The sequence below is a fragment of the Pelophylax lessonae genome, assembly GCF_965119305.1.
Source record: "Pelophylax lessonae genome assembly, chromosome: 1".
Taxonomy (NCBI): Eukaryota; Metazoa; Chordata; class Amphibia; order Anura; family Ranidae; genus Pelophylax; species Pelophylax lessonae.
In genome coordinates this window covers 878,896,923-878,923,560 of record NC_138768.1, presented here as the reverse complement: position 1 = coordinate 878,923,560, position 26,638 = coordinate 878,896,923, and the positions used below count along the sequence as shown (strand labels likewise).

The following is a 26,638-nucleotide window of genomic DNA, read 5'->3' as shown; positions in this document are numbered from 1 at the left end:
TTATGCAAGAGTACCGGCTGTAAGGTGCTATGGCGGGGACAATACCACTATAACTGTTAACTATGCCACTCTTGAAGTTCCACGGCTATAAACTGTTGACTACAGGACTTTAGCCACCTGCTATTGGACTTCATGTTTGGTTGTTCATTTACTGCATATCTTCTTGTTTTGTAGGTATCTCGTATTTATGGTTTACTCACCAGTATTATTTTCAAATGTTTTCTTCACTTACAGGTTCAAGTTGGACTTTTAGATATTTGGACTCATCTTTATATATATAATAGGCTTTGAAATCTAAAGATTTCAGGCGGGGAGTGTCATGTTACATGATACTGTTTTATTATAATGTACTGTTTCTTTAATGCTCATCTTAAGTTTGTCTCTTGTGCCACTCCATAGTTTGCACACTGCTTGAGGTACACCCCTCCCCCTTTTTCTGTATCAGTCATTTTTATGCTGTACTTCAATGTGACAACATGTTCTCTCTCCTAAACTGTATGGAAGAATTGTTCTTTTACCTGTTGTAACTGCACATAAACTATCTGGAAAGGTTATTTGGTATGGATAATCTCATCAGGGCAATGAGCGCCATGTGCTCCTGAAAACCACATTCATAGCCTTTGCAGCCGGTCCGGAAAAGGGAGCGTGGGTGTCAGAGGAAGAGGAGGATGAGGATGGCTTATTGATCCACTCCACAAACTTGTCCACATCTTGTGGATGAATAGCACGGGCAGCATCGGAAATAAAGGACGGGCGTGCCCCGCCTGCAGAGGATGCATTATGTCGACTGTGACCACCACTTTTCACAATCGACACAGAGGCTGCTTGCCCTCTTTTTGTGGCCTTTGAGCGTCAGCCTCTCCTTGTCGTCCTTTCGGACATGATATTGATGCAGATCAATATAGGGTATACGCAACTGACCAATAGATACTCAATGACCTTATATGATGTAATTGCTAGTCCTATAGATGAGCTGTGGTGGTTATAGATGTACGCAAGTTACTGATCATCAATACTCTCACTGATATCTGTTGTAATCTATAATCCTATAGATGGATGATCTGTGATCCCTATAGAAAGATCCACAACTGAGCAAAGGTTATTGTGGCTGATAGCAGTGATCTCTATTCCTACAGCTCTGAGACCACTATAGACAGATCACCAACTGAGCAAAGGTTACTGTGGCTGATAGCAGTGATCTCTATTACTACATCTCTGAGACCCCCATTAGAAAGATCACCAACTGAGCAAAGGTTACTGTGGCTGATAGCAGTGATCTCTATTCCTACATCTCTGAGACCCCTATAGAAGGATCCACAATTGAGCAAAGGTTGCAGCCTGCCTTTAGTCCAATCATGGCAGAGATCATTTGATTGGCCAAAGCATGGGGTCAGGGTGCATGCTTTGGCCAATCACATAACGCGCTGCCCGCGAAGAAGCACATTTGTTCATCATTCAATGAACGATCGAATTGGCAATGAGTGGTTGCTGCCTGCCTGAGTTACATGCAGAAATGGCATCCCCTGCATCCCCCTTGATGTGCTTTATCCCCGTCAGCAGTGCCCACTAAAAGGTTATTACATTTATTACAGAGGTATTTATACACAGCACCGAAAACATACATAGTTCAGAGAAGGAGAGTAAGGAAACCAGACTGCGCCCTAGGTGGTAGTGGGCCCTAGGCGGCTGTCTAGTTTGCCTATTGGTAGCGCCGGTGTTCTAAAATTTAGTCGGACCCGTGAAAATCCTGGACCCTCGTCACTTCCGGTGATACTACGTCACCACCAGCTCGTTGCGAGCCCCGGTGCGCATGCGCACACGACATTTTCCAGGTCCGATGAGATTTTAAGACTTTGCTAACAGCTGACTGAGAGGAGGAGGAGAGGCTGAGGTAGGACTACAACACCGCAGCGGGAAAATTTTACAACACCGCCGCATAATCGAGCAAGGAACATGTTGCAGAGCTGAATTAGAGGGGACTGTCCGTCCCGAGGAGGCGGGAAGGAAGTGAATATATATAATTTTAGAACACCGCCTGAGGTCCCTAGACTTTCGCCCTCACATAGAGCCACTTCCGCCTGTTCTCCCGATACTTCTGCCCTTACTGACACATACCTCCGCCTAAAGTCCATAGACTTCCGCCCTCACATAGAAGTGAATTCTGCATTCTCTATGGAAACTAATAGAGAACCCCTCTAAGTCAGCTCTGCAACATGTTCCTTGTTCGATGATGCGGCGGTGTTGTAAAATTTTCCCGCGGCGGTGTTGTCGTCCTACCTCAGCCCCTCCTCCTCCTCTCAGTCAGCTGTTAGCAAAGTCTTAAAATCTCATCGGACCTGGAAAATGTCTTGTGCGCATGCGCACCGGGGCTCGCAACAGCTGTCGCTCCAGCTGGTGGTGACGTAGTAACACCAGAAGTGACGAGGGTCCAGAATTTTCACGGGTCCGACTTAATTTTAGAACACCGGCCCTGGTCACAAGAGAACAAAAATAAGTGCACTCCTGTGACCCACAAGAAAAGTATGAGCAAAAGCTCCATCCATACCTCTTTTTTAAGCTGACTGTTTTTTAGTATAAAAATCTACCCGTGGAACTTGGTTTATGCAAGGAAATGATAATATAATAGCTCTCGCGCTAAATCACACAACATATAATATAAATGTGATACCAGTGTGTAGATCAAATAATTATTCAATATTAAATGATGTATAAATACATACGCTGCAGCTTAAACCACAATATCAATATAAAAAAGTGTGAAAAATTAACTCCTACCAGCTGCGCAAAAACACTTCAAAGAAACAAGTGTTCAAATAAATATGTGCAAAAAATACAATATTGCAACAAATAATCATAAAAAATAAACACTTATAAGGTGGAATTGTGCACAAAATAAATCACATAAAGTCCATTAATCAAATGTGCTAAAGTAGTGACAGGTGCGAGGAAAGGAGCTCCGTGCTGAATGTTGGACACCACTTAAATCCGACACCTGCGTGATCCCTCTCCCATCAGCTGGTAGCTCACCCCAACAAGATGCCCCTCATTTGCATGGTCAGGGCTACAAGCGCAATGACAAAACACCGTTAAGTGTAGGGGTCCTCCTTAATTTATATCCCCTCTCACATGTACATATAGGGAAAAAACAAAAGGGGAATCCACTAGTGCAATACAGTTTTAAAACTCCAATTTTTATTGTTAAAACATAGTGGTTGCACTCACATAAACCAAAATCAACAGCGCATGTAAAATATGGGGTTTGGGGTGTTCCCCACGTCCTCACCGACTCCACGCTAGTGTGCCAGACATGGAGGAACCGCCACCGCTTCACCCGTTCACTTCTCCGGTCTGCCGTGTAGCCACGCCCTAATGTTTCGTCATTCTGACTTTTCAGAATTATTGGGGGAGATTATATAAAATAAATATGGAAATATGTCATATAGTTTGTTTTATATAGAAATTTTGAACAGTGGCGTCCATATTGTTAGAAGGTCACTGAAAGTTTAAAATTTCTTTTAGGCAAAAGTGTCTATTCAACAGATTTCTAAAAGGTTTACCCAAACATGCTGTGTTGTCCTAAGATAATAAAAAAATAGTCTGTTTAACTTTCTTTAGATAAAGTCTAGCTGACGCTATACCAGGATAATCTTGTCTGTGTGGTCATCATAAAACACTGGTCAAGTATTCTGTGTTTAAACTCATTTAGAAATAAGATTTACAGATACATTATAATTCTATATAAAATAATATTAACAATGAAGTATATATATATATATATATATATATATATATATATATATATATATGAATAACATACATAGATATGTATGTAAACCTTCTATATTGAAGTTGTTTCGTTCTTGCTAAATTCTAGCTTTAACTGATTTTGATGACTCATCTCTGTATGTCAAGAAAGGCTTCAGTAAATCTTTGTAAATTTTAAGAATGGTCATAAAACTTTTCTGTCCTTGCCAAAGAATCTAGAAGGTCTGAGATTGTAAGCTCTTTGTCAATATAAGGTTCAAAGTTTATTTGTAGGCAAATATTCTATGTATTAAATCTAAAGAGCAACACAATACTGCCATCTTTGGTGACTGACTGCTACTAAGTGAAGTCTTTAGGTTAAAAAGTAATTTCCAATATATATATATATATATATAGAAATATATATTAATAATATATTATGGTGTTACCAGATTTAATCCTTTCTTAGATACATGATGGATATTATTAGATGGATATATGTATTATGAGAGTATGGACAAGTTTTTATGATGATTACTCTTAAATATAAAGAAATCATCATTTAATTTTAATATACTGGTTAGAGGTGTTGACCAATGACATCACCGGTTAATGAATAAGTTAGCCCAACCAATGGGGATAATGTTCCTCCCTCTGGGTTTAACTTATGGTAATTTTAATAGTCCTTTGCTCAATACAATATAAAAAGGAGAACCCAGATGTGAGAGACACATGACATTACACAGCATACATTACACATACAACACACACACTACTACAGCCATGCATATACTCATCTATACAGACTCCATCTTGCTCCATCATGTATCTGAAACTTTGAGGGACGCCAAAACGAAACTCCTCCCTACCTGGCCACCATCTTGGGAAGGCAGCCATCTTAAGGACTTTGGTAACGACCATTGTAAGCTAGCAGCCATCTTAAGTATGGAAAATATACCTTGCTGTTATTTGATATTTACTATCATTTATTTGCTTCCTTACATGTTTACATTTCATGCTAAAGGGTAACGAGATTACAGTCCCAGCCGTATTAACCACATGTAGATTTTTCTCTAAGAGCTGATTTTTGCTTTTTATAACATTTTTATTAATATCAGATTTAGCGCATATTGGCGTATTAGTCTCACGTTTTGCATGGCCTATTCTCGCTTCATCTGCAGTGGAGTGACTATCGGCTGCGCATTGCGCAGACAATTGTGGTCTGATTATATAGAACATTAAATTATGGTTTATACTATACCTGGAGAAAAGGTAATATTGCTTTATTTTTACTTTCATTATTGAGCTACACATCACATTGCATTTATTGTTAGAAGTTTGTATTTTATGTAAAGTTATCTCTTTGTCTCACTCCAGTCTGATCATTTTATTGTGAATACATGTCTTGTGAATGAATATTCTTATATATTCCCTACTGTAGACTGTTTGGTATATGCTTTTAAAAAGAAATTAATCGATAAAAATAATTCGCTACATATTGATTTGTGGAAATAAGTGGGGATTCTCCTACCTTACAGATCTTTGCTTATTGACATAAATGGAGACACTGTTATATTCAGAGCAGTATAAATATTCTGACAGACTTTATCAAAGTATCAAGGAGATACTTGTCAAGTGGTGGTGATATAGGTTAAGAATGTGTTTCTATGAAGTAAATGTTAGCAGTTGCCTATTATGTTACATGGGATACTGTTCTTTTTGTAGGCAGTACCCCCACAGCCTAGGAAATTTGTAAAGCAAACACATTTTAGGTTATATTAGCTAACCTTTCACTTATTTGCTTGCTACTTCATTTCGATGTTGGCCCACTCAGGAAATGCCCAGTGGTTCAGGGTGACATTAAGACATCACCCACTCTAAACAATGCAGCACTTGGTACCTAAGCAGCAGATTCCCAGCCCTGGTTCTACTGTCATGTGGGTGCAGGAGGAAAATGCAGATCCTGTTTAAGTTCTGAATCGCCTTAGCATCAAACTTGATTGGAGTGAATAATCATGAATGAATCAGCTAAAATTAGCTTCAACACAATTTTTTTTTTAAATTTGAAGAAACAAAGAAATCAACTAAGTTAAATTTAAAAATCCCATTGAAGTCAATGGAATAGCATATTTGATGGTCAATATTGTCAAGTTGCCATCCAAGCTGTTGCCATGGGAAGCTAGACACCACTGTTAGGGAACTTTACTAAGGTATAGTATTGTGCAATGCATTGTACAGTAGGTGGAGGGACCCTTTCATACAGATTAAGTTTGAAATTATATAAACAGGTTTAGCGATGCTTTAAAGTTGTATATGGTGTTATGGAACAGCACAAGAATAATGGACCCTCTCAGTTGCAGACAAAATAAAAATAAAAATTATTTTTTTCTTTTTTTAGACAAAGACCAACAGAACCTCAACCTACATTTAGTTGGTTAAATTTACTCAAAAGGCCTTTTTTAGTACTAGGCCTACATTCACATGCAAAGGTAGTGTTCCAGAAATACATATTTTGCATGAAGTGTCTGTAGGCCTTAATGCCAAAAGGAGGGATCTTTCTTAACAATTAGAGCTATAGCCCCCAGGTATTTTGATGGCAATGTCTTCAGGCCTAAATAAAGAGACACAAATCACAAAAAGGTGTCTTTCCAAAAAATTTAAGCTATAGCCCTCAGGTGTGGATGGGTAAAAGCTGATAAGTTCTCACCATGGATTGCCATCAATGCCTCACCATTACAATACATGTCCTTCATAACATGAAATGTGTTCTTTTGAAGGCAAACAAGAAGAAGACAGAAAGGAGATGGAAAGAAGAAGACTTCAAGAGAGGAGAAGGCAGCAGCAGATTGAGGAAGAGAGGAGGAGGCAGCAGCAGATTGAGCGAGAGAGGCGGATTCAGGAGGAGATTGAGAAGGAAAGTAAGGCTCTAGAAGAAAAACAAGCCAAGTTCAATAAGAAGCTGGAGATGAGAAGAAACAGAAGAATGCAAATACAGAAGCAAACTCATATCCTTCGTCACATGGTAGAAGATGATGCCCTTCCCATCCAAAACACTGAGGTAACACATACTGTATATACAGTACTTAGTTAACTATTTCATTCTGGTATGCATTCAACACTAAAGCCCCCTGGTGCCTACATAATACACAGATGGGCGTGGTGTGATGACAAGATATTACGATTAAGATATTACATAACAATACTACTGTGCAGCCTCTTGATTCTGGGTTTCCAAAGCACTTAGAGACATTCAATTGTAACAAGAATTCCCTGACACTTTTCTATGGCTTAAAGAGTATGAAAACACAACATTTCCTATTCCTGATAAGTGGCTGTTGTACCATGTACTTGTATGGACAAAGTTCTATGTTCTCTTTTGATTGCTTCCTTTGTGTGAACAGTCACTTGACTTTACTATAAAAAAAAAATCACATTAGACATGAGAGCACAGCGTGGTCAGTTCTCCAGCTGTGCTGAGAACTCAGCCTGCTCTCCTCCAATGATCAGACTGGTCCTGACCACCCCCCTCACACCCATTCACTGGGAAGATTAGTGTCCTGCGGTTTCTCTTGCCCCAGCTCTCTGAGCTTCGTGTGCAGCTGAGAACAGAGGGAGTTGAATCACTTATAAAAAAAGGGAAAAAAGGGTATTTATAATGTTTCTTTTTCATATCTATACACAAATGTTTTTACTTTCATTTCTATTTTAAACTGAATGGGTTGTTTTACAAGGTGAGGGTTTATACAGAGTTTAAAGCAGGGGTCCCCTAACGTTTAAACAAAGAGCCAGTTCAGTAGCTGTTACACTCTTTGGGGGTCAGTGGAAGTAAAAAAATGCTATGGCTTCAGTAATAATAATAAATGTCCAGGCATCAGAGGTCAGTGGGAGCAATAATTCCCCAGTCATTGGAGGTGAGTGGGAGTAATAAATGCCCAGGCATTGGAGGTCAGTAGGAGTAATAAATGTCCAGGCATTGGAAGTCAGTGGGAGTAATAAATGCCCAGGCATTGGAAGTCAGTGGGAGTAATAATTGCCTAGGCATCGGAGGTCAGTTGGAGTAATACATTTCCATGCATTAGAGGTCAGTGGGATTAATAAATGCCCAGGGATCTGAGGTCAGTGGGAGTAAAAAATGCCCAGGCATTGGAGGTCAATGGGAGTAATAAATGCCCAGGCATTGGAGGTCAGTGGGAGTAATACATGCCCAGGCATTGGAGGTCAATGGGAGTAATACATGTGTTGGCGTCAGTGGAAGTAATTTAAGACACAGCATAATAAATACCTTGTTGTCAGGGCCCATTGATGTCATATGCATTTGGCTACATTTTGGAGCCCTGCCCAAGAACTTCCAATGTTTAGACAAGACAATTTGCCTTGAGTCTTCCCAGTTCAGTTCACACCACTATGCAGCAGTTATGGGCACAAAAGTTGGATATTGGAATGCGCCATGCAGTGTAAAGATGAATGCAATGTTATTTTGTGATATTTCAATAAGCCTGGGTAAAAAAAAAAAAAAAAAAAGTAATGTAGTAGTAAAGTAGTGCAATGATTCGGTACCTCTCCCTTCACGGTACACACCAATGACTGTGGCATAACGCACCAATGTCATTGGTGGTTAGAAGAAGTAAATACTGTATATCTAGGCATCAGTTAATGTAATAAATAATGCATGATGTCAGAGTTTAATGGGGGAAATAAATGCATTGGCATATGTGGTAGGAATGATGCCCTATCGTTGTTAGGTGCTCAGAAAATAGTGCCCCATCACTACTGGTTTGTGAAATAAATGTAGCACTATCATTGGTGATCAGTGGAATTAATTTAGCTCCATCACTGGTGGTTAGTAAGAGGAACATACCTTAAACATTGGTGGTTAGAAAGAGGAACTTATCCCTATTACGAGTGATGAGCTGAACACCCCCCAGAAAACCACGAACAGAGGAAAAGTTTGTTTGAACATATTAACCCCATTAAAGTCTATGGGACTCGAACGTCAAAAAATCAGAAGTCCTCATTTTGAAGGCTTAAATGCAAGTTATTGCCCAAAAAAAGTGTATGGGGGTCCGGGTAATGACCTGGGGAACATGTAGCAATGCAAATTTTTTTTTAAAAACAATTGTTTTTAAAGGAGCACTGATTTACTGATTTTAATGAGGCTTAAAGTGACACTATAAAAATGAAAAATGTATTTAAATATCGTGCTTGGGGGGGGGGGGGGTCCCCTGAATGTGCCTGTAAAGTAGTGCATCTCTACAATGTACAGTGGGTGCGGAAAGTATTCAGACCCCCTTAAATTTTTCACTCTTTGTTATATTGCAGCCATTTGCTAAAATCATTTAAGTTCATTCTTCTTCCTCATGAATGTACACATAGCACCCCATACTGACAGAAAAACACAGAATTGTTGACATTGTTGCAGATTTAATAAAAAAGAAAAACTGAAATATCACATGGTCCTAAGTATTCAGACCCTTTGCTCAGTATTTAGTAGAAGCCCCCTTTTGATCTAATACAGCCAGGAGTCTTTTTGGGAAAGATGCAACAAGTCTTTCACACCTGGATTTGGGGATCCTCTGCCATTCCTCCTTGCAGATCCTCTCCAGTTCTGTCAGGTTGGATGGTAAACGTTGGTGGACAGCCATTTTTAGGTCTCTCCAGAGATGCTCAATTGGGTTTAAGTCAGGGCTCTGGCTGGGCCATTTAAGAACAGTCACGGAGTTGTTGTGAAGCCACTCCTTCGTTATTTTAGCTGTGTGCTTAGGGTCATTGTCTTGTTGGAAGGTAAACCTTCGGCCCAGTCTGAGGTCCAGAGCACTCTGGAGAAGGTTTTTGTCCAGGATATCCCTGTACTTGGCCGCATTCATCTTTCCCTCGATTGCAACCAGTCGTCCTGTCCCTGCAGCTGAAAAACACCCCCACAGCATGATGCTGCCACCACCATGCTTCACTGTTGGGACTGTATTGGACAGGTGATGAGCAGTGCCTGGTTTTCTCCACACATACTGCTTAGAATTAAGGCCAAAAAGTTCTATTTTGGTCTCATCAGACCAGAGAATCTTATTTCTCACCATCTTGGAGTCCTTCAGGTGTTTTTTAGCAAACTCCATGCGGGCTTTCATGTGTCTTACACTGAGGAGAGGCTTCCGTCGGGCCACTCTGCCATAAAGCCCCGACTGGTGGAGGGCTACAGTGATGGTTGACTTTCTACAACTTTCTCCCATCTCCTGACTGCATCTCTGGAGCTCAGCCACAGTGATCTTTGGGTTCTTCTTTACCTCTCTCACCAAGGCTCTTCTCCCCCGATAGCTCAGTTTGGCCGGACGGCCAGCTCTAGGAAGGGTTCTGGTCGTCCTAAACGTCTTCCATTTGAGGATTATGGAGGCCACTGTGCTCTTAGGAACCTTAAGTGCAGCAGAAATCTTTTTGTAACCTTGGCCAGATCTGTGCCTTGCCACAATTCTGTCTCTGAGCTCTTCAGGCAGTTCCTTTGACCTCGTGATTCTCATTTGCTCTGACATGCATTGTGATCTGGAAGGTCTTATATAGACAGGTGTGTGGCTTTCCTAATCAAGTCCAATCAGTATAATCAAACACAGCTGGACTCAAATGAAGGTGTAGAACCATCTCAAGGATGATCAGAAGAAATGGAAAGCACCTGAGTTAAACATATGAGTGTCACAGCAAAGGGTCTGAATACTTAGGACCATGTGATATTTCAGTTTTTCTTTTTTAATAAATCTGCAACAATGTCAACAATTGTGTGTTTTTCTGTCAGTATGGGGTGCTATGTGTACATTCATGAGGAAGAAGAATGAACTTAAATGATTTTAGCAAATGGCTGCAATATAACAAAGAGTGAAAAATTTAAGGGGGTCTGAATACTTTCCGTACCCACTGTATGTAGCCTGCTGCAGCTATACTGACATTTCTAAAGCAAAACATGTCATATACAAATATACATACAAATTTCAAATCGCGTGTACTTGTCATACAGGTGCAGAAATATTAGGCCTTGGTTGTTGGTGGTGCCTGAACACCACAACCCCTCGCAGTTACTCTTACTGGGTGCAGGAACAGGCCCTGCTGCTAAAAAATCCATACAAATTTGAAACTGCATGTACTTGTCATACAGGTTCAAAAAAATTGGGCCTTAGTTGTTGGTTGTGCCTGAACAACCAAACCCCTCGCCGTTACTGTTACTGGACACAGGAACGGGACCTGCTGGTAAGAATTCAATACAAATTTGAAATCTCATGTATTTGTCATAGAGGTGCAGAAAAATTGGGCCTTTGGTGTTGGTGGTGCCTGAACACCGCAACCCCTCGCAGTTACTCTTGCTGGGCGCAGGAACGGCTGCTGGTAAAAATTCCATACAAATTTGAAATTGGCTAAGATCAAGTGTTGTATGAGTTCTTATCAGTGATATAGTGGGGGCGCTGTGCTGTCATTTGACCTGGCCAAGGTTGGGGGGCGGCTATGCAAACCTGCTGGAGTGATGGGGACCTGGAAGGTTAGTATCGGCAGGAACTGAAACTGAAATTGGGCCTTATTTGTTGGTGGTGCCTGAACACCACAACCCCTCGCAGTTACTTTTGCTGGGTGCAGGAATGGGACCCGCTAGTAAGAATTCCATACAAATTTGAAATCGCATGTACTTGTCTTACAGGTGCAAAAAAATGGGGCCTTTGGTGTTGGTGGTGCCTGAACACCATAACCCCTCACAGTTACTCTTGCTGGGCACAGGGCATAGGGACAGGACCTGCTGTTAAAAATGACATACAACATTTAAATTGTATGCACTTGTCATACAATTTCAGAAAAATTAGGCCTTGGTTGTTTGTGGTGACCTAAACCAAAAACATTGTTGGAAGCTAGCAGAAACAAGGTTGAGGAATAGGATAGGTAGCATATATGGGATGGCAGACCCCTAGCAAATTCAATCAGTTACATCAGCATCAGGGGCTTGATAGCTGCTGTTGATCCAGGACTGATTACTTTTGATAAAGGTCAGCTGGTCAACAGAGTCTATGGATAGATGCACTCTTTTGTTTGTCACAAAACCTCCAGCAGCACTGAATGTCCATTCGAAAGCACCTTGGAGCAGGACAGGCCAGTAGCTCCATAGCATATTGAGCAAGTTCTGGCCATTGGTCCATCCTCAAGACCCAGTAACCCAGTGGATGCTCAGTTGGAAAGGTCTCCAAGTCTGCTCTTGCCCTTAGATAATCATGCACCATATGATGGAGACGCTGCTGATGGTTGCATAAACCTAACAGCCCTGGGTGCTGCTGACTAAAGAACTGTTTAAAGGCATCGGTCAGCCAGCCGCCTTCTCCACCACTCCTCCTTTGGCTGAATGATGACGACTCAGAAACATGTCCAGAGAATGTTGACCTCCCAGTGTCTGGAAAGGTGTTACACAAATTTTTTTTCAAGGCCTCCTCAAGATGTTTCATCCTCTGCTCCCTCTGCAAAGACAGGATGAGCTCTGCAACTTTACCCTTGTGACATGGATCAAGAAGGGTTGCCAACCAGTAATTATCCCTCTCCTTGATAGCACGAATCCTCGGGTCCTTTCACAGGCTTTGCAGAATAAGAAAAATGTAAGTTTGAGGAGGCATGAGCGTCTGAGTCCTCTGGGTCACTAAGGATGACATTGTCAGGAGCAACCTCTCCACAACCACATACAACTCCTGGGGCTTCTGGGGAATGAAAACCATCCCTTAAAGACTGCTGTATGCGATCCTCTACATCAATGCTGCCACAATCCTCCTCTTCCTCCTGTGTGTTTTGTGTCCCTGCAGGCATATCATCTGCATAAAGGAGGGACTTGTGAGGAAAGGAAGTCCTCTTCTTCCTCCCGTTTTTCTGCCTCAAGTGCCCTGTCCATGATTCCACGAAGCGTGTGCTCCAGCAGGGAGATTAGAGGTCACTGATGCATGCATTGTCCTGGCTCACCATCCTTGTGGCCTCCTCAAATGGTGACAGGAAGGTGCATGCATCCTTTATCAAAAGCCACTGGTGTGGCAAAAAAAAGCAAAGCATCCCTGAGCCTGTCCTTGTGCCATACTCACACAGGTACTCATTGATGGCCCTCTGCCGTGTGGGCAGCCACTGCAGCATTGCCAATGTTGAGTTCCACCTGGTGGGTATGTCACAAATGAGGCGGTTGGTGGGCAGGTTGAATTCCCGTTGAATATCAGATAGCCGAGCACTGGCATTGTATGACCACAGACTTTTCTGGCCTGCCTCTGGAGATTTTGGAAGCTGGGGTATTTGGTCAAGAAACCCTGCACCACCAGATTCAGGACATGTGCCAAGCATGGAACATGTGTCAAGTGTCCCTGTCAGAGGGCGGAGAGAAGGTTGGTGCTATTGTCGCATACAACCATTCCTGGCTCAAGCTGTCGTGGCATCAACCATCTCTGAGCGCACCCCTGTAGAGCTCACCGAATCTCTGCCCTGGTTTGACTCCTATCCCCTAGACAGACCAACTGAAGCAGGGCATGGCATCTTTCAGCCTGACTGCTTGTGTAGCCCCTTGAAAGCTTAGGGAGCACTGCTGCTTCAGAGGACAATTCAGCAGAAGAGGACATGGAGGAAGAAGAGGAGGAGGAGGAGGTGGAGTAGCCAGATGTGGCAGAACCAGCCCCAGCTTTTTGAAGGCATGCTGGCAAAACAAGCTGTAGCACTGAACCCTGTCCCGCATCCTTCTCAGCTGCCAGCAGAGTTACCCAGTGCACCATGAAGGAAATGTAACGTCCCTGTCCATATCTGCTGGACCAAGAGTCAGCAGTAATGTGAACCTTCCTGCTGGCTGCTCTGTCCAACGAGGCCAAAACACTACCTTCCAGATGATGGTAGAGAGCCCGAATGACCTTACTTGAAAATAAATGTCTTTTCTCTTACGTCCTCTGACAGTCACCGCCCACTCATACAGTCTCCATGATTGGGTATTGGCGCCCTCTGCAGGAGCAAGCTAGGCAGCATTAAATAACAAAAAACTTTTACATACATACAGACACACCTCCAGTGGGCTGTCCCTCCAGCCAATATCCCCAGCTAGTGACCACTCCTTCCTCAGTTTCTGCTGTCTAGCTTCAGGAGTAGGCTAGGTTTTCCCTGCTGGGACCTAGTGTCTCATTTTTTCTGTTTTTTCTGAAAAGTGTTTTTTCTCTTTAAAAATAGCTTTTTCTTTCTCTCACCTACGCTAGTTAGTCAGAACATTGGAGGACTACAAGCGTCTGCAGAGCTGGGCCTCGCACTGGTTAATATAGAACCTTATGAAGTCCCAGCCTGCCATAAAGCATCGCAGGTTACTGGTACGCCCAGGCCTTGCAACCACAGTGCCCCTTGTGACGGGGACGAGCTTGCGAATTTTCAATCATCGCCGGGATGTCTCAACTTCGGAAAGCCTGTGTGTTGCTAGCATCCTTCCTGGCTGACGGCACCCCCACTCAGGGTGGAAGGTCTCCCGTTTTAGAGCGGTGCCCACGTTCTCTGGACTGGTGAGTACTACTACCCCACTTATGTGGGCCCACTCTGGGGATGGCAGTACATGTGAGGTTTCTGTAATATCCCTTACCTTGCCGTGTGGTACAGTGCCCTGTCCCCCTCCCTGTCCCTGCTGGGGCGCTTAAGCGGTACTACCGCCATGCTGGGCGGGTTTTGGGGGCTTCATCCTTCCCGGGGGTGCTCCCTGGAGTTCCCTGTGAGGGCAAGTGCATGCGTTTCTGCTGCGTTTTGGAGCCGCTCGAGCGGCCGCCATTTTGGGTGTGGGCAGGCTGTTTGAGTCTCACAGTGTGGGCAGTAGCCATTATCTATCATCATTTTGGTGCCGGTTTGGGCTCCATCTTAAGTGTGGGCGAATGCTTTGTAAGGGCAGCGGCCATTTTCTCTGTGCTTTTCTCCATTGACTGATATTAAGCACCATTTTTTGTGGCTCAGGGCTGGCTTTGGCCTCTAGTGGCGTGAGGATTACCTCCGCTTATCTGCAGCAGCGTGACAGGTACAGACACTGTGGGGCAATTTTTACTGTTTTCTCTGGCATTTTTCCTGCTAGCACTTTTTCTTCTGGTGACTTTAGCTGTGCAAAAGGGTCTGCACAAGTGGTGCAGTTTGCGGTGGGGGTCCGCAGAAAAAGCCATTTTAAAAAGGGCCAGCGTCACTGAATTTTCACATTGCTATAATGGAGTCCAGGATAGCAAACTCTCCACAGACCTGGTTGGTGCTTCAGGTACTTCTGAATCTCCCTCCATGGCCTCTTTATCTGCTGCATTTGCGACTTTAGCGTCCAATGTGGATCTGCTGATGTCTGCACGAGTTTGTAAACAACGGCCTATGCCCTCTGTCTTCTGATTCAGAGCCTGGATTGGTTGCCAAGGACAACGCCCCCCTCGAGGGGCCCCTGTCCTTTCAGTCAGATGTGGAGGAGGAGGACTCATACTCTGGGACAGCACAAGACCGCACTGCGGTGGACGCACATTTTAGCTCCATAAAGGAGACTTTAAATCTTGATGATGATCTCCCCCCTGTTAGGTAAGTGAGTTTCCTTCGGGACCCGCAAGGCTCAGAAGTCGGGTCAGGTATTTCCTTGTCCCGAGGAGTTTAACGAAACAGTGAACGACCAATGGCATCGCATCAAGTATATGCTGGTGGTGCCTAAGAGACTAATGTACCGATATCCCTTTGCGGATCTGGTTGATTCTCGCTGGACTGTGGCTCCCAAGGTGGACCACGCTGTTTCCAGGCTTAATATATCCACCTTAATGCGCGTGGAAGATTCCCCAGTGTTTAAGAAACCCCGCGGACAGATGGGTGGAGACACTTTCCCGCCACATGTATACGGTGGCGGGCTCCCTGCTTAAACCTGTGTTCGATTCGGTGATGGTCTCTCAGGCTATCGCGGAGTGGGCCAAGGCGCTTCGGCGATCTTTGGTGGCAGAGTCGGTCTCTCCAGCTGCTCTGGATATGGTGGACCAGATGGCCCAGGCCATGATGTACCTGTGTGATGAGGCCTTGGATGAGGCTCCCTTAGTCGCACGACTGTCTGAGGTCAGGATTGCGATCCGCCGCATTATTTGGCTAAAAAGCTGGTCGGCTGTCCACGCTTCTAGAAAGACGGTTCCCCGCATAAGGGATATCAGGGGGGATGCCTGCGTTGTTTTGCCGGACCCTGGGTGCCCAAGATCCAGGACAGGTGGGTGCACAAACTAATTCATTCAAGGTACAAGATTAAGTTTCGATCTCGCTCCGCAGACAGGTTCTTTCCATCAAATCTCCATCTGACTCTCGATCGTTTCCGGGATCTCAAAAGGGCGGTTCAAGATCTTCTCGCCCAAGGGGTAGTCGTGCCAGTCCCTTCACGGGGCCAGTTTGGGGGATTTTTACTCCAATCTGTTCACGGTGCCCAGAAAAGTGGGCAAGGTGCGTCCGATTTGGACCTAAAATTTCTGTACCGCTTTATGCGGGTGCAGAAGTTCCGGACGGAATCCATCCGGTCGGTGGTGGCACCGTTGAGTCCAAGGGACTTCCTGGCCTCCATCGACCTAAATGATGCGTATCTGCACATCCCTTTCTACGAGGGTCGTCAGCAGAGGAGCATTATCAGTTTGTGGCATTGCCCTTCGGTCTTGCTTCGGCTCCGAAGGGTGTTCACCAAGGTTTTGGCTCCAGTGTTGGCTCTGCTGTGTTTAAAGGGGGTTGCGGTCCTCGGTTATCGGGATGACCTCCTGTTATGTTCGAGCTCGAGTGCCACCTTGACGAGCGATCTGTCGGTCACGGTTCAGACGCTCCAAGAGTTGGGTGGACCACCAATTTCCAGAAGTCGGTTCTGACTCCATCGGTTCGCCTCCCCTACCTGGGGATGGTCCTGGACTCTGCTCAGGCGAAGGTCTTTCTCCTGGAGGGCAAGCTCCGGACACTACAGAACGAGATCAGGTCCCTCCCGGACAACGATCTCTCATCTCTACGGACCTGTATGCGGTCCCTGGGTCTGATGGTGTCAGCTTTCGAAGTGATTCCATTTGCTCAGTTTCACACAAGAACCCTGCAAGCAGAGATTCTTGCCAGGTGGGACAGACAGCCTCAGTCGTTGGGACAGGAGGATTTCGCTGAGCCCCCTAGTGAGATCAGATCTTTTGTGGTGGCTCCAGTCACAAACTCTGACACAAGGCAAGTCCTTCCGGTCTCTATTGTGGACAGTGCTCACCATGGATACCAGCCTGTCGGGCTGGGGTGGAGTTCTCGGCACGCTGTGTGCCCAGGGGACATGGTCGGAGGGGGAATCCTCCCTGCCAATAAATGTCTTGGAGCTCCGGGCAATCAAGCTCTGTTTGCTCCATGGGTCGGCTCGGCTTCAGGGCTGCCCTGTTCGAGTGCAGACGGACAACGCCACAGCGGTGGCTTACATCAATCACCAGCGGGGCACAAGGAGTGCCCGGGCGGCCAAGGAAGGGGCCGAGATCCTATCTTGGGCCGAGATGCACGTTCTGGCGATTTCGGACGTTCACATTCCAGGTGTGGAGAACTGGCAGGCGGACTATCTGAGTCGCCAGGCCCTGGACCAGGGAGAATTGTCCCTACATCAAGAGGTGTTTCGCCTCCTGTGTGTCTGGTGGGGGTCTGCGGACGTGGACCTGTTTGCGTCACATCTCAACATAAAGGTGGAAAGGTTCGTACACATGATCCTCGGACAGATGCCTCAGATGCGTTAGTGGTGCCTTGCCACCGGTATCGGCTGATATATGCCTTTCCCCCGATTCAGCTGTTGTCCAGGTTCCTCCGCAGGTTGGCCTCGGAACGGATGCGGGCGATTCTGGTGGCTCCGGACTGGCCGCGTCGGTCTTGGTACGCGGACATCATGCAGATGGTTGTCGAGCTTCCATGGAGGCTTCCGCTAAGAGAAGATCTTCTGTCTCAAGGGCCGATCTTCCATCCTGCTTTACAGTCGCTGGTTTTAATGGCGTGGCTGTTGAAAGCCAAGTCCTGAGAGACAGAGGTCTCCCACCAGCTGTCATTTCTACCTTGCTGAAGGCTAGGAAAGCTACCTCTAGAAAAATGTTTCATCGTACCTGGTGGGCATATCTTGCCTGGTGCGAGTCGCAAGGGTTTCATCCCCGCTCCTTTTCGGTGCAAGGGTTTTTTGGCCTTCCTGCTAGAAGGGGGGGATCAGCGATTGCCGCTGACCATGATCAAAGGCCAGCTGCAGATGGCAGAGATGATTTGATTGGCCAAAGCATGGAAGTCAGAGTGCATGCTTTGGCCAATCACATAATACAATGCACGCGCGCATGTGCAGTGCTTTGTGGATGCGGGCACTCAAATTTCCAGCGAAGAAGCACATTTGTTAGTCATTCGACGAACGAGCGAACAGCCAATGTTCGAGTCGAACGTAACTCGAAGCTCATCCCTACCTATTACTAGTGGTCAGTGGGAGGAATGTACCCTAATCATTGGTGGTTAATAGAAGGAATGGTGCGCCATTACTAGTGGTCAGTAGGTGTAATGTAGTCCCATCATTGATAGTCAGTGGGAGGACTGTGGTCAATGGGAGCCCTGTCATTTGTGGAATTTAGCAATTTAACCCCATCATTGGTGGTCAGTGGAAGGAATGTAGCCCCATCAATATTGGTCAGTGGAAGAACTTAGGCCGAGGCCTAGTAGCGGACACCGAAGTGAAGCCGGCGGTGTGAGTGTGCGGAGGAGTCTCGGTGGCGTGACTGAGCGGAAGGTTGCTGACAGGCGGACGGGGACATTGAGCGGAGCCTAATCGCAGAGGGAAGCGGATCTCCTGGTTTGGGTGAGAGACATCCAACATCTACATCTCTATTACAATACAGACCTAGACTGATTCCTGGAGGGCGAATAGATTGTGTACCTTGATAAAGCCATACTGACACTCAGTCAAACCACTGGACACTGCCAGTACAAATAGAGTGTGAGGTGGGTAAACCCGGCCTTAAGCCCTTAATCCAGTCCTAGGCTGTTAACCTGTTGTGACGCATAGGATTAACTACATTTGCCTCTCTGTGGATTACAACTGCTGCTGCCTTGGGGAATACAGTTCAACCTCCCTTCCTTTGTTGGATCACAAATACTTTCCTTGGATTGTGGGATTCCTTGCCGGTAAAGACAAGTGAGGCCTCACTCTACAGGAGACGTTGCAATTCATCTTAAAGGGGGCCCCCGTTAGTACACAGAGTGCACTCTGCTAGTTGATTTTACATCATCATATTGTCCATTTTTCATTTAAGTCATTAAGTATAGACACTTTAATCTGCCGTCACTCTCTAACCATATCTGTTTAGTTGAAGTATTGTTAACTGTTGTAGAACAGCATCCTCTGGCATACATACACATTTATTTGTGTATGTATATGTGGCCGGTGTTATGGATCCTGGGTGCTGAGCTGAAAGGCATAAATCCTTGGTTGGGAATTCAGGATCCTTTTCCTTTGGAACAACTGTGAGAGCGCGCATCCGACTCCACCCCCAATTTTTACCTCCTCCCATGATCCTCTGCGGATCCCTCAAAGATCCCTGGGAGTGTGGTTCAGTCAATCCTTCAATGCATAGTTTCCACCCTCTTCCAAACTACATCCCACATACTACAGTTCAGCACTCCTAGGAAGAAACCGATCCTCCTTATAAAGTTCTTAAAGGAGCAACCAGACATGGCCCAAACCTCAATTCAATATAATAACACAGTAATTCTAGCATGGCTACATCCTCCCCCCACTTGAAAGTCTTTGGTCCCCAAAGATGAAGGGGTTCCCTATGAGGGTAACTTATACAGTTACATAACATAGTAGGAATAAGCAAACAACAACTATGTGTGGAATTTAGGACAGTTGATAATTGGTCAATAAAGTAACTTTCAAATAGCTGATTATGCAGGGTATAAGAAAGAACTGAGTCACTCTCTCAACATGCAAATAACAAATTAGTGGCCCACCTAATACTCTCAATGGGCGGAACAGGGTCATCTTCCACTGGAACTTCAATGGAAGAGGTTATTACTTGACTAGGGTTTTGAGTAGTTATGATTTGTTCTTCTGAACTTTCTCCCAAAGCATCATAAGTGAGTCTTTTTGGAGGATGTATTTCTCTTCTGAGTCTTGAAGACATTCTTTCATTCAGTTTAAGTTCAGACTCTATCCCCCATGAACTACACCCTGGCTGTGGTTCTATTGATTCCTCAGGGATATTCTCCGAGTCTCTGGCTAAAGGTGATGTTGGATTCTCATTCACCGGTGAAGCCTCCATATCCTCTACAGGTGGGGAAGCAGGATCTTCAGTGAACAATACCTCAGAATTGATGGATGGAGGGGACACTGGAAGTTCATCACACCTTGGTGTACTCAAGTGCTTATCCGTTTCAGTTTCTTGTCTCTCCTCATCCTTTCAGGTAAAGGCAGCAGCGGCCAATCCACTGTAGGAGTATGGCTATTCCTAGTTGAATCCTCCGCTGGAGTAGGCCACCACCAATCAAAGATCACTTCCTCATATTCACTGTCTTCTCCCTCTTCTTATTGGCTCAAAGATTTAGACGCCATCTGTTTCCCAGACCGTAGAGTGGGAGCTCTGGAAACATTCTCACCAGGCACAGCTGGCACCCTAATGGCATCAGTAATGGGTAACAAATGATTCCTATGCAATGTTCATATGGGCCCAACCTTTCCTTCTGGACGGATCTGATATTCAGGCAAGCTTGACAGCTGCTTACAGATAACAAAGGGTTGTGAGCGCCACCTATCAGCCAACTTATGCTTCCCTGGCACTCCCAAATTCCTCAACAGGACTCGATCACCAGGCTGTAGATCTTGTATCCTCACCTTCAGATCAAAGTTCTTCTTATTCCTTTGTTCTCGTACTGCTGAGACTTCCAAGGCCTTCACATAGACTTTGGAGAAATTTGAAGTTGGCCTATCAACATAGCCTTTATATGAATTCTGCAAAATATGATCAGGTGATGTCCCAAAAGCCAGATCCACAGGTAGGCGAGCTTCTCTCCCAAACATCAATATTTAGGGGGAGTATCCGGTGGAATCATTCCCTCTGCTATTATAGGCGTGCACTATTATGGCAATGTGTTCACTCCAATGCTGTTTCTTTTCTATTGGTAAAGTTCTCAACATATTCAGCAGTGTGCGATTTAAGCTTTCAGGCTGAGGATCCCCTTGAGGGTGATACGGGGCTGTTCTCAACTTCTGTATGTTCAACAGTTCACATAATTTCCGAATCAACTTGCTTTCAAAATCCCGACCTTGTAAACGTTGTGGTAGACCATAATGAACCAAAAACTTCTCAACCAGGGTTTTGGCAACTGTGCTAGCCTTCTGGTCCCATGTGGGGAAAGCTTGAGCATACCTAGTGAGATGGTGTGTCAAAACCAAGACATTATTACGCCTGCCCAGGTAGACATTATTACGGCCGCATAAGGTTCGAGACACAGGAAGTCAATACACACCAACTCCATGGGTCCTTGCCCCCTGCAAATGGCCCATAGCAGCAGCTCTGTGTGGTAAAGTCTTCCTCTGAATGCATTGAATGCAAGAATGGCAATAATTCTCTACCTCCTTCCTCATGAAAGGCCAGTAAAATCGGTCTCTGACCAATTGAAATGTTCGATCTGGCTCCAGATGCCCCGGGCGCCAGCTCATTTAAATGCATGCTCACACCGCTATACCACGCCCCTGAAGATGTCATAGATGTTTAACGATACGCGTAAGGCGGACATATCGGAGCTGAGCACGCTACATACTGCGGTTTTATCCATTGATGCTGTTATATGATGTCTACTATGTGAGTGCATTACTTTTAAATAAATTTATGTGCCTTGATGTACTTCACGATTGGTTGCCCCTCTGTCTTTTTTCTGAGCCTGCATGTCAAAGACACTTCTGTGGGGTCCTGTGAAGGCATTGTACATTGTGAAGTTCTCTCTCCCTGCTGAGGAATGTGAGGAATGTGACTAGGAACCATCATTTACGCCGAGCGCTGTTTGCTCTTATGCCTGTTTGACCACTCTGGGACAGGAGGGTCAAAAGTTCCGGTAAGAAGCTACGAAAGGGGTTTGCTCGTGATAGGTAATCCAAAGACATGTGCCACATCCCTAAATTTAAATACAAGAGAAAATTCCCCTGTTTTGGGGATTTTTTTAGGCACATAAATAGACAGATTCAAGGATCTATGCAAAAAATTATATTGTTTATTTAAAGTGACAAACATAGGAGCATAAATGTTAAAAACATAACAGGCAAAATGTATGCATCAAGAATATATAACCGTAATCGTGAGATGGTAGAAATTACTGCCCAATATATTTCGGAAAGTCAATTTCCTTCTTCAGGGGCGATTCACAGTAGAAGTGTTCTAATAACAGAGACAACAATACAATTAAGCCTATTATATGTGTTAAGCATAATCATCATACATAATGTGACTATTGCATTTCAGACCTAATATCATACAAATACATAGATTGTTATATATTTTTTCTCAGACAGTTGGAAAGAAAACACTTACATGGTTATTCTTGTCATACATATGGAGCCTGTAGGGTAGCTAAAAGCAAAGCTGATTGACCGCATATGTGGATCCACTATCACTGATGTCCATCTGTCCCAAAACTTAGGGGAGACCAATATGTCAGATTTATATTGTGGGATAATTCACATGGGAGCCCCCCGTTATCCTAGTCCTTGTGGTCACCTGAAGTCCCAAAAGTTTGGCTGCGGCACCAAGGAACTGACAATAGGGGCCAACTACAAGGAAAGAATATATAAACAGGATGTCTTGGTTAGTTTCTTGGGCTTAGTATAAGCCTCCAAGGATAGACACCTGGGTCAATAAAATATTCACCAGAGTGTCATGTGTGAAGATATAAAGAGCTTGTAGTTACCTGTATGTTATAGGACCCACAGATTCCACATATGGGGATCAACCAGCACAGTTTAGAGAGTGTGGATAAAAAGCCAGAAATGTGGGGGTTTAAATGTTACCTTAATTGGTCCCGATTGTCCGCAGCTGGTGCTCAGCCATACGGGGCTTCCTGGATCACAAGCGCCAGGACCGCCCCGCCATCTCGCTGCGCACGACAGATCGTCACAACACTAGGCGGAACCGGAAGTGGCGCTTGCGTTCCACCGGCACGGGTCACGCAACCGGAAGCGGACAACCGCATCCGGTTTACGATTGGCCAGATCCGCCCATGTACGCAGAGAACTGCAATGGGCAGGGCCGGCCAGAGACAGCGAGCGCCGAAGGGCGATCTGTCTCCCCGTGCAGGGGTGGCCACAAAAAGGACAGGAGAATCAGATTGGGGTAATATAATAATTCATGTCTTAGAAATGGTCACCCAGGTTATGGGTAAATTTATAGGTTTACTGATGTGTGAGTGTTGTTCCCATATTTAACCCTAAATTGAATAATGGCAAATGACAAAAAATGGGAATGATGGATAATTAAAAATATCAGTACACACAACAGCAGTTTTGCTATGGTGGAAAAATAATATGCGGTGAATTCTGGTTTGAAGTTAGCTACTCCTTTTACAGTTCTATATATATAGAAAATATGATGTACAAAACATATCATGTGCATATTAGAAAAAGGACATTGAAAATTAATATTGATGTCATGAAATAAAAAGTAAAATTATTTTTCCATTCCTCCCGATGAAAAGCCTTCAAGAAAGGGTTTGAACGACATTGCTCCATTGAGGCCAGGAGGCTCCGTCGCTTTTAACAGATGTATCCACCTCAGCTCAAGCTGGAGGAGACTTTTGTTCCAGTCTCCTCCTCTAGGGCTGGGGTGGATACGATCCAAAATAAGGAACTTAATTTTCGGAAACTTTCCCTCATGGACTAATTTTACGTGACGCCCTAGGGGGGAGTTCAGGGTCTGGCTTGCGCATACTGAGTATCCGGTCTAAGTTCCGGTAAGAAGCTACGGGTGTCAGCACAGGGTGTAACTCATCTCTCTCACTATTCACTGGTGATTGGCTGATTGGATAGGGTCCTTCTTTTCTACCTGCAATTCTACTCCATTAGATTGTTCATGGACTGTATTACTGTGATAGATTGTTTAAAATATGTCTGGCGCAGCTCCTAATATACATCTACTACTTTATATGGACTGTGATCTTCCTATTGAGCTAGCTGCCTTGTGTACATATTTTATATTGTCTTAGTATTTTTTGTCTTAAGCGCAAATATCATTCCTTTTTTATTTACATCCCACATCATAATCATTCTTGGAGAACAACTTCTCCCATCTCGACAACTGGCTCTTCAGCCGCTCCCCCCCCCCCCCACTTGAATGGGACAGCAGGGCACCGAGTTTGGGGGTCTTACACTTGCCCACCCCCACCTTCCTCCTCAATCAACTCCTTCAGAGATACAGGGGTGGCAGCACTCACTATCCTCAATACCATTCAAGGCTTCAGGCTCACTGCCTGCTCATTAGCATTTCTAACACTAACAGGTCCTTTTCCTCCATTATGCCACAAGGCCTTGGTAGGGACTATTTCTGGGACCATCTCCAGTCCGCCATCTTCCCCCAGCAGATCACCTTCTAGCATCACAAAGGGAACCGGTTGGTCCCAGGACAATTTGACAGTGGCCTTCATGTACTCCCTTTATCCAGGCTGCAACACCCACTCCCGAGTGTCCAGTCGCCACAGTTTCCCCACTCCCTCAGCAGGGGCCTTCTGCTCCTCAAGTACTCGCTGGAAAGCCCCTCTCAACTGCGGGTGCACATCTTTAGCAGGTGAACCTTTCAAGGCTAAAGGGGTAAGCATTCTTCTTACCAAGTCGGTATTCATCCCAATGATTAAGGAGTTCTGCCTTGCACCAGAAGGTCAGGGACACACTACTGCTAAAGTGTCAAACACCTCCATCTTCTCCCCCGCTGATGGGTTGAAAGACATTTTCACGGGTATGTACCCATCGTAGGGAAATTTCTGAGGTCCAAGGCCCCAAATTTCCAGTTCCTGTAGCTTGCATAGTGGGGTATGCTTCAAAAACTTGTGGTTAAAATCCCTGTATAGCAATGTTACTTGAGCTCCAGTATCTAATAGAGCCTTAGTGTAAATGCCTTGCACTTAGAGCAAGACTATCAGAGATGGCCCCACTAGCTTCTTGGGAATTCACCTCTCGGCAGAAGTAAACAACTTTCGTCGTGCAGTGGGCACTGTCCTTTCCAGTCTCCTCAGGGTATCCTGTCCAGGGAACCAAGCAGTTTGTACTTTTACAGATCTAATTTCAGGTAACCATGTCCTTTTCTTTGGTGATGTGCTAACATCCTGTGTCTCTTCCCCCAACCCAGGTGGCCCCCTCAGACTATTTGGGGGTATAAGGGGAGGGCGAAGAGATTAACCCCACCCCGCGTTATCTATGACCAATTTCACTAGCGCTGGAGTTCTGATTGATCTCGGGACACTCAATTGGCTCCTTCACTGAGGTCCCCTGAAGTTTTCTGCCTTCTTGGCAAAGAATAATTTCTGCAAGGCTTTCAACAGCTCCTCCAGCACTTCAGGACTTAGGCCTCGCTTCGGACATTTAGCATGGAAATGTCCCATTTCCCCACACTCAAAACAACCCTTAAAATTCCTCTTTGGCTCTTGAATCCTTCCCTGTGTTTCCATAACTTGCATCAAAGTTTGGCACATTTGAGTTTGGGCCTGCGCCACTTGAATCATTAAGTCAGTGGAATTGGAATTCTCTTCCGGTTTCCTCTTTTTCACAGGATCTTCACAATAGCTTAAATCAACCTCCACTTCACTCTCTTCATCCGAGAGACCGCTCTCCACTTGAACCAGAAGGGCCACAGCCCTCTCTTTCTGCCCTTCAGTGTTCAGCAGCTCTCTAACTCCTTGACTCTTCTCTTCAAGTAGAGTTTCCTCTTCCCTCACTTCTCTCAAAAGCTCAGGATAGGTGGGGGTGTTCCGGACCCCTTTCAATAGTAACCTTAGGACAATGGGGTGGTTTGGCCGAGCCCCTTGCAATACCCTATCTAGTTGCACCCTGTCTGCATCCTTGGGGTCTATACCCTTCTTCAACAGGATTTGGTGCAACATCTTATCCACTCGGGAAACATAATCTGATAATCTTTCCCCCCTCTGCTGATGGGTGTGATTGAACTTCTCAACTTTTCCAAAGACATCAAACAGAGCATTTAGGTAGTCTTTAGCAGTGCAATTCTTATTACCCATTCGCAGGTTTCTAATCACTTCGACCATGGGGCCCCTCAGACTTTCACTGAGTCTCTGCTTTTTTACTGCTTCAGGTACACTCCTTTCCTCCACTGCCTGACTCATCCAACTCTCAAAGTCTTCTTCTCCCAAAGGGGTGGGCAGCTGACCTGAGAAAAACCGCAATCTTCTGTAACTCTGTCCAGCACCATTGGACCAATTTTTCACCAGACTGTCAACTAGCCGGCTCATATCCACATAGAATAGGGCAGGGGGAGCTCCTGCCCCATCGGTGTCCTTTCTCACAGGGCTGGGGCTGGCAGGCGAAGACGGTGATCCCCCACTCATCATCTCTTTCTTCTCCAACTGGAAGGACACTCGGGCTTGAATTCCTCCATCCAACATCATGTCATCGACCTGGAAGCATTCAGGTACATTTTCCCACCATTCGTATCACACTTGGATGACATTCAGCTCATAGTCAGCCCTGGCATCTAACAGATATGCCCTCTGGTCAGGGGCTAAAGCCTTCATCCACCTTCGGACTTCCGTCTCAGTGCACTCATTTACAGTAACTTCTAATACAATGCTCCGGTCCAACTGGACTCCTTGGGAAAGTCCCCAAGCTCTGGCAAGGGTCAGGTCCATAGCCCTTCCTGGAACTGGCTCGTAAAGGGGTACACTCAGGGCTGGAGTGGCA

General features: G+C 45.1%; 1 protein-coding gene across 1 annotated transcript in view; it reads left to right on the top strand.

Moving 5' to 3' along the window:
* Window positions 1–26,638, top strand: part of LOC309550539 (uncharacterized protein) — a gene marked incomplete at both ends in the record, with an annotated part of 1,004,737 nt that overhangs the window by 39,346 nt on the left and 938,753 nt on the right. Inside the window, one exon of the mRNA XM_082250895.1 lies at window positions 6,522–6,802. Within this exon, the coding sequence (XP_082107021.1) occupies window positions 6,522–6,802 (281 nt within the window). The remainder of the gene's footprint in view (window positions 1–6,521; window positions 6,803–26,638) is intronic.